At 40.5% G+C, this 9,003-nt stretch overlaps 1 protein-coding gene across 1 annotated transcript; it reads left to right on the top strand.

Annotated features, from left to right (window-relative positions):
* Positions 1–789: 789 nt before the first annotated feature.
* Positions 790–8,083, top strand: ACOD1 (aconitate decarboxylase 1). Its single transcript, XM_027638930.1, has 5 exons — positions 790–840; positions 2,227–2,388; positions 3,493–3,582; positions 5,554–5,759; positions 6,700–8,083. The coding sequence occupies exons 1-5, from the start codon at positions 829–831 to the stop codon at positions 7,649–7,651; spliced, it is 1,422 nt and encodes a 473-aa protein (XP_027494731.1). The 5' UTR covers positions 790–828; the 3' UTR covers positions 7,652–8,083.
* Positions 8,084–9,003: the final 920 nt, after the last annotated feature.

The raw sequence follows: 9,003 nt of genomic DNA, 5'->3' as shown, positions 1-9,003 counted from the left end.
TTTCTATCGTAAGTTTTAGACAGTACTTAAGCACGGGAGTGCAAGGTTGCAAGCCCAAGAACACTTGATACTTTGTTGCGTAATCCAGGTTGTTCCCACACTTCAGACAGACATTACTTAGTTACTTCAGAATTGTTCTGTGGCCCCTAGCTATACTCCTCTGGGGGTCTGCTCCATTCCTGAGGGGATGGGCAGAGATTTCTCACAACCTATCGCTGACACATTCATGCTGTTAAAACACCACTTAAGTGCCAAGAGCTGCCTTAATCCAAATTATGGTCTGAAATTCTTAAGGCGTACATTTCCCACGTCTGAATTGTATGTATTGTAGAGACATATAGCAAAAGAAGAAAAAAATTAAACAAACTAACAACAGGGTTTTTTTAAGCTAAAACAGCCTCTCCCATCCTGTAGTCTAGTATTGGGATGATTGGTTTCCCAACCAGTAGAGTTATCCATGGATTATTGTGGTTCCACACACCTCTCCATGCTACCAAATATAAATATTGAATTAATATATTAGTTTCTACCTGGTAATGAAGTATTGCATATATCAATTACACAACATGAGAACATGACTGGCTAAGTCCTATCTCACAAGTCCCCACGGTTTATGGTACAATTAGTCAGAGGAAAGTTGAAAGTGAAGAAAAAAAAAATTCCAGGCAGAGGAGGAAATGGACAAGACAAGTTGAGCAAGAAAAAAGGCCTAATATTTCTTCCCCCACCCCAGAGAGACACATATAAATAATGAGAAAGTGAGTTCCCCTGCTCGCTGATCACAATTTATTTGCTGGGTCTCTCTGGGACTTGCACCATCCCTACAAGATGTGGGCAAAGGTACTGTCTTATTTCTTTGCACTGTAAGATGCACTTCTCTGTTTAAGCTTTTGTATCCTCACTCTGTGTATTTCAGTAGGTGTATATCACAGTACGGGATATGTGGTTCACATACTTTAAACTGCTTGTAACTGCTTCCTCAAGATAATCTTAATGCTTTAGTACAAGGCTGAGTGAGAACTTGCCTGTATTAACCGGTACAATTCTGGTCACCATTGCTAGAAAAAGAGGAATCCAATGTGAACAACGCAATGAAAACATATGAGCATAGTAGGGTTGAATTTGTATTATAAAGGAGAGAACAGCTGTTTGGTTTGTTTAACTTAGCAAAATGAAGGTCAAAAGGAAATACCATAACTCTTTGTGGATATGTGCAGGGGAGTAAAGAAAGGGGAAGGATGAGGGGAAATGGAAGGGGACAATTTCCAAAGAGAGAGAAGATATATATTCAGTAATGCCAGTATAAGAAAGAAATTGTGTGTATAGACTGGTTGTAAATAACGTATACCTCTACAGGGGGACATTTCTAATAGTCCGAGAAGGGAAGTGCTAGATTACTTTCTAATGTAGATACTAACAACAGCTCACAGCTCCAGCCAAGAAGCAGGTTGAATTTGCCTAATAGGTCAATGCTCAATAGGAGAGGGAAATAAATATATATAATTCCCAGATCAGCATGATCCAGGAACAAGGAGCCACTGCTCTTCAAAGAGGCAAGATCTTGCCTTGGAGAAAAGCTTGGACTCCAGCTGAGAGTGAACTCAATGCGAGCTGGAAGCTATGAGCAACATGTGCAAGGTAGGGCTGCCAAGTCCTGCCTCCCACTGAGCTCCAAGCTCAGCAAGATTTGGGATAGTAATGCTGCTAATCAGGGAGATGAAATCTTGCCTTCTTATGTAGTAGTGGTTGCACTGGCTTGAAATGCCATTTTCCCACTGATTTCAGTAGCAATAAGAAGGGGCTATGGAAAGATAGATGGTTTTTACTTCTATTTGTTTTATATGTGTGTGCATGAATAGTCATTAGAGATAGAGATAGACAGAAAGAGATAATCTTGCAAAGTTATAGCACCTGCAGTACATACTCTCAAGGATTCAAGTCAGTGAGAAAGCAGACGAAATACAGAACAGAAAGGGATGATGATGAAAGGATAAACAAAGTATAAATAACACAGTGGCATTTCTGGGAATAAAAAGAGGAAGAATTCAAACTTTAGTTATGCTGATGCAATTCATGTAAGCAGAAGCAGGGCAACAAAAATGCCCAGCATACTAAGCAGTAGCCCAAAACTGAAAGCAAAAAAAGAGGAAAGAAAAAAAAGTAAAGTTTACTTTAAATATAGATAAATATCTACTTCTTCTTTTTCTTTATTTTTTCCCTTCCTAGACAATTACGGGAAATTTTGCCAATGTGATTCATGGTTTGAATGCAAATCATTTGACAGACCAAGTAATGGAGAGAAGCAAGCGAATGATTTTGGATACTCTTGGAGTGGGGCTTCTGGGTACCAGCACTGAGGTCTGCCACAAAGTGACACAGTACAGTAAGGTAAACTATCTGGCATTTATAGCATACTCTAAGGTTTAGCTTTGAGAAAAACAAGGGAAAATTTGGGCTATAAAAGGGAAACTTCGCCGTGGCGAAATTCTTCTCTGGATGGAAGGAGAGAGATGGTGTTCTTTCCACAGGAGACAGGGAAACTTCAGTGCTCAAGTTACTTTTCACTCTGGATGGGCAACTGTTTGTGTATCAGTCTGTATCCTAAGATCCCCCTCTGCAAACACAGTGAATTAAGAATCCCTTCCTTTCTTTCACCTATGAGATTTTATTAAAAACATCTGCAAAGTAAACACTACTTATCACCAGCCTTTCAAATTAAGGGACAGTTAAAGGGATGGAGAATTAATAGTGGGTTACTTACAGTCCATAAAACATAATTGTTGTCTAAGGTATATTAGCCATGTTTCTCCTCTAGTCTTGCTCTCCTTAAACTAGAGGATTACCTGACCCTGAGGAAAAGCCCTTCCAACACAGGAGTGCATCAATGAGGAGGAGTTTAGCCCACTATTTTATTGCTCAGACCTGCCTAGTTGGCCTCATGCTCCAGAGCTCTGTGTGCTGATAGGTCTCTTCCCACAGAGAACACTCCTTTCCAAATCATGGTAGTTTATGTCCTTTGATTCATTTTGCAGCACCAGGAGGCCATCTATTGTTTACTCAGGGTCTCACTAAAACACAGAAAACCAAAACCTTTAACTGGACATCTTGCCTGACAAGATGATGACAGTCCTGTCATTTAGGTTGGACTTGATGATCTCAGAGGTCTTTTCCAACCTAATTGATTCTGTGATTCTGAGGGAACTGTTGATGGGTGGTGAGAAGAGATATGAATGGCCAGAGGTTTTGTGAAGGTACTGAGTGGCCAAGTGGATGGTGTTAGTCTGCCCCCGATCTCTGTTTGAGTGGAATAGGACACAAGACAACAGGAAACTGAGTTTATTGTCATACCTTCTGAAAGAACATAATTTTTCACATAAAAAGGAGCAGTTAGGTCCCAAGAGGGTATGGTCTGATCTCTGTTATATCAGAGATACAGCACACATTTGTTCTTAGGTTCAGGACTTTGAATTAATTGATGTCAATTTGTTTCAGATCTACAGCTCAGATTTATCCAGTACCATCTGGGGCCGCTTGGATTTCCGACTGCCTCCTCTGTATGCAGCTTTTGTGAATGGAGTGGCTGTAAGGGATGCTCTTTTATTTGCTCTTAAATCACACTAATTAATGCCATTCTTGCTTTAGAGAGAACAGAATGTTCTAAAAAGCTTATTCTGAAGCCTGCTACAAAACTTTCCTAGACAGTTCTCCTAATGTGCTTCAACATCCTTCCAATGAGACTGAGCTTAAGCTGTAATATATATCTGATCCAACTCAACAGCGTACTGTACCTTTAATGTGGGATCTGGGACTGTTTTCAAAGGTCAGAACTCTACAGCTTGTTACAGCCTTGCTACAGGTGCTTAGAAAGAGACACTCTAGATGTCACTGATTTCACTGGGATCCAAATTTCATGCCAACTGGCAAAGCGTATCTACAGAAAAACACAGACAGATGCACATGTAGATACACACACATATACCATCACAAGGCAATTTAATCTTCAGTTACCCATTTTGCAAAAGCCAATTATATATTTTGGACACATACTTTGTCATTAAAGCAATAACTGACTCCCCAGACATTTGTCTAAATTCAGATTGAGGCTGAAACCATTTGAAATTGAAAGATGCATAAGAGGTGAGGTAGACAAATTTGGCAATTATGCAAAACTAGAGAAGGTGACCAACCAAGGAAATGGTACTATTAAGCCTATTTAAATTAGTGTGACAACAAAATCAGAGGTCCAATTTAAAAGCTCATTTCCAATGTAGAGAAAATTATGTTGGAAATGAGATCTGGTACCTCTCAGCTCATAGCAGCCCTTGTGATATTCAAATCTGGCCGTTAGCAGGTATATGATCATTTCAGTTTACATCTCGGTCACAGGTCAATTATAAGCACTTACTGAAGACATCAGAAACACAGCTTACTGGATATTGGACACAACTTTCCTTATCCTGCACTGCAGGGCATCTTCCCAGATGGCATCAAAGTTTTTTGAGGCAGACTGGGTTTTCTTCTATCTGTTCAGAAACACAGTCCTCATAAGTGCATATTTCCAGTATTACAGGGCAAAACCTGAGCACTGGGGAGCCTGAGCACCTTTCCAGTTTGCTCTGAAGTAACACATAGGTGAATAGATGTGAAGGTCAATTTTTTGAGTATTATTGTGTTATTAGAAATGCTGTCCCTGAGGATCCTCTCAGGTCCTCAAGGATTCTCAAAACTTTGTGGGGGAGGGAACATGCCTGATAAGCAGTACATTACAAACACTGACTGCACTGCATTGCTGTCTGGAGCTGTCTGCTACCAGAACAGAAGCCATATGCCATGCTGGGAATGCCCAACATCTTCATGAGCAGTTGGGCTCTGGGCAGAGTTAAGAGAAGCACCACTTTGGATACTTTCTCAGGCTAAGTAGCTCATCCCAGTATTAAGACTGTAGCTTTCTTCTACTCCTAGCAATTCAAGGGAGTCTGGTTCCTTATGTGACAAGTCTTGTTTTGATGTGCTGAAAATTCACGCTAAAGCCTCCTGCACGTTTGCAGGCTTGGAGATAATTGCACTGGAGAAGTAGTTCTGATAATAAAACTTTCATTGAGCAGTATGGATTTGACTGCTATAGCTGTATGGTGTGAGTCCTAAAGGCAGCATCAGAATGGAGCACTGGGGAAGTAACTTCATTTGTTTATATTTCATTATGTTTTGGGTGAAGTGCAAATTCACCATTCACATAGTGGACCTAGAACAGCTACTTTAATTATACAGGTCTAATAAAAGCAGCAAAAACCAATTGCAGGAAAAAAGAATCACTGTCATACTGGTTTTAGGCTGGTGCAACTTGAATTAGAATTATACTCCTTGCAGACAAGATTTTTATTGCATTATCACTTCTCAGGAAGCCATGTTTGGAGTAAAGGTCTAAAAGACTTTTGAAGGTTTGCTTTCTAAGGAAAATCGTGTTCTTTTTTATACCAATTACAGTAGTTTCATTTGACTGAGCCAAGTCAGACTTTATTCCTAATGAGAAAACAATGCTTCTCTTTCCATTAGGTGCACTCAATGGATTTTGATGACACCTGGCATCCAGCCACACACCCATCCGGGGCTGTGCTCCCTGCTGTGATTGCACTCTCAGAGGCCTTTCCTCAGAAGAAAAAAATCTCAGGTCTTGATCTGCTCTTAGCTTTCAATGTGGGAATTGAAGTGCAAGGTCGGCTGCTGCGCTTCTCCAGTGAAGCCAGGAATATTCCAAAAAGGTACATAGAAATGCTTCAAGTAGAAAGCTGAGCGGAATTTTTTTTTCTCAATGTTAATATACTTAATTACATGTCAGTTAAAATACAGATGGCACAGTTATTCATATTTTCTATGCTGTTTGTCTGGAAATTTAGGAAGGGGTCATCTTAAATGTAAATACACTTACTTGACTCCTTATGGTTTAGTTAATTTCTCTTTGAAAGCATTGACCAATTCACAAGAAGGAGGTGATGATCTTCCTACTTATAAAAAAGAGCAGCAAAAGGGCAACATTTAACATTAGAAATCTCAGGAGTTCATTAATACATACAATCATGCCTCACTTTCAAACAGCAGCTTGCTCTCAGCAGAAAGGAGTCACCATTTTGGGCTCAGAGCAGAGCCCAAGAAGATGGGGTAAAAGCCTTGAAGTGTGCGATGGTCTAGTTGTCTTCTTGATATTTTCTGGGTGTTCTTTCTATCAATTTTGCAAAACTAGTTCAGAATAACAAAACTTACCTCCCCTGATATGTGTAATTCAGAGATGACTAAATTATTATAGATTTATAATAATACATAAATTTAAATTATTATAATAAATATTATATTAAATACAAATTTATATGTGAGTTTAAATTTATTTAGAATAATTTATACATGAATATAAACTGTGATGCTTTTGCCGTTGTTCTGCTCAGTATGCTTTGAACCATGAACAGTTCTAACATTTCAGCTGTTTTCTGGGAAGGACCTATTACAAGTGGTACTATTCCAGTTTAACTTATTCCTGAGGGAAAGTGACAACTTTCCGCACATGAATTAGGTCCGCACATGAATTCTGAATGTATGTTTCGTTATGGTCCAATCTGTCTTCCACAGCCATGAATAGAAAGCTTGTGTATACAGTGAATTCAGGTTAATTTTTGAAATACAGTCATGAAGATATTTTTGTTTTCGCAGGTTTCACCCACCGACTGTGGTTGGTACAATGGGGAGTGCAGCAGCTTGTGCTAAAATGCTAGCTCTTGACCAGCTGGGATGTAAAAATACCTTGGCCATCGCTGCCTCCTATGCAGGTGCCCCACTGGCTAATGCAGCAACCCAAACAAAGCCCCTTCACGTTGGCAATGCTGCCAAGCATGGACTGGAAGCAGCTTGCTTAGCTTCACAGGGCCTTCAAGGAAACAAACAGATCTTGGACATGAAGTCAGGGATAGGTGCCTTTTATACAGATTATAACCCACAGACTCTGCCAACCTTGCAGTCCTATCCCTGGCTGTTGGACCAGCAAGATGTGGCCATCAAACGCTTTCCTGCTCATCTTGGAACACACTGGGTGGCTGATGCAGCATCTTCTGTTAGGCAGAAGCTTGTGGAGAGCAGTGGCAACTTGTTCCCTCTTGATAAAATTGAGAAAGTAATTCTCAAAGTCCCAGAGGTCAAATATGTGAACAGACCCAGCCCAGCCTCAGAACATGAAGCACGACACTCCTTCCAGTTTGTTGCATGCTCTGCTTTGCTGGATGGCAGCGTATCAGTCCAGTCCTTCACCAATGAGAATATTCACCGGCCAGCCCTGCAGGAGCTCCTCCATAAAACAGAGCTGGAGCACCCTCCTGATAACACACCCAGTTTTGAGAGTCTTTACTGCGAAGTGAGTGTCACACTTCGGGATGGCAACATGATCAGTGACCGCTGCGATACGTTCTACGGACACTGGAGGAAACCTCTGAAAAAGCAGGACTTGGAGAAAAAGTTTCAATCCAATGCCCTCAGCATCCTGCCCGCAGAAGCCACAGAAGGCATTATAGAGACTGTGTACAACCTGGAAAAAGTAGAGGACTGTTCTGTGTTAGGTACCTTTCTATCAGGACAGTCAGCTAGAGAGCTTTCACAGAAGCTGCACTTTTGAATGTTCCAGCTGACAGCTAGATGCTGTTCACAAAGGAAACAAAATTCAGGGCAAACTCTTGTTTAGGGACTCAAGCACTTTTAAATAAGAGTCCTCTAACACAAGAACCATGTTCAGTCCAGTATCATAGCTTTTCACTAAGTAAATAATTTACTGCGTATGTGCAGAGCTCAGTCAGGCTGAACAGAGGATCCTCTGCTGGCACAGCTGACTTCAGCTATCTTTGTTCCTCTGGAGGCAGAGCACTCACTGCTTGTGCACGACACAAAAATTTCCCTCCTCTTCTGCCAAAAATCTGTGTTCTGCTTCTCCTAAATAACTCCATACAGGAAATCCAAATTCTGGAGGAGTATGGAAATGCTGTGTCTGTGAAAATCATCACTGTCAGAAGGACAGGGAATAATAAAGCCTTTATATATATAATTTATTTCTGTAGATTTATCTCTACAGCCTCCTTGAAGAGGCCACCTGTTACAGCTGAGCTTTGATATTTGTGCTAAAATAAGCACAGCACAGAGTAGTAGCACTTGATACTCTGCAACATGTCAGGCTCTGCTGTAATGATTGGCCTTGCACTGATGGGCTAAAGGCCAGTGCTCGTCCTGATCACACCAGCTGCTGAGCTACAGGGACAACTCAACACTCCTCGTCATAGAAGCGTTATTTCCCAGTTCCATCTTTTAGCTGCTCTGTGGTACAGATCTGTTCCTGTTTTATTCCCACTCCAGTTACAAGGCACTTGCTCAACATGACACAATTAGCACATGATGACAGTTTAGAATCCTTCAGGCATGGCAAAGCTTAGGCTGCAGTACACTTGGCATGAGTGACAGAGACCTGTGAGCTTCAGAACACTTTTTTTGCGAGGCAATTAAGTGTCCACAGCAAAAATCAATACAACCTGATAATGAATTCTGGGAATTTTTTGTTCCTTCAGGAGTATAAAGCCTTGACAAATTGTGCCTCTAAGAGAAGCTGACAACCTTTGTTCACATTTGTAAGATCAAAGCATGTGTTCTAACATATATAAAATCTTCCTCAGGGTACTAAACTATGTATGCAAAAAAATCATGAAATAAAGCTAATTCATTTTACTAATTAAATCTCAAATGGTTCCATTTATTAGAGCAAAACTTGTCTATTTTCCACATACAATGCTTTCATTTGTGCTGGATCTTGGTTTATTAAGTTGGTTTACCTAGGGGCTCTGCAAAAACTTCAGAAGTCCATTTCTTATACTTGCTTAGACTTACCAGGGAAGAAAAATACCCAAATAACCACATACTTTCCCCCTTCTGATTATAAAGTAGACTCGATTTACTCATCTATACTGCAAATAAACAGACTCATTT

The sequence above is a fragment of the Corapipo altera genome, unplaced genomic scaffold (genome assembly GCF_003945725.1).
Source record: "Corapipo altera isolate COAL_440 unplaced genomic scaffold, ASM394572v1 0, whole genome shotgun sequence".
NCBI classification, from domain to species: Eukaryota; Metazoa; Chordata; class Aves; order Passeriformes; family Pipridae; genus Corapipo; species Corapipo altera.
This window is presented reverse-complemented; position numbering and strand designations above follow the sequence as displayed.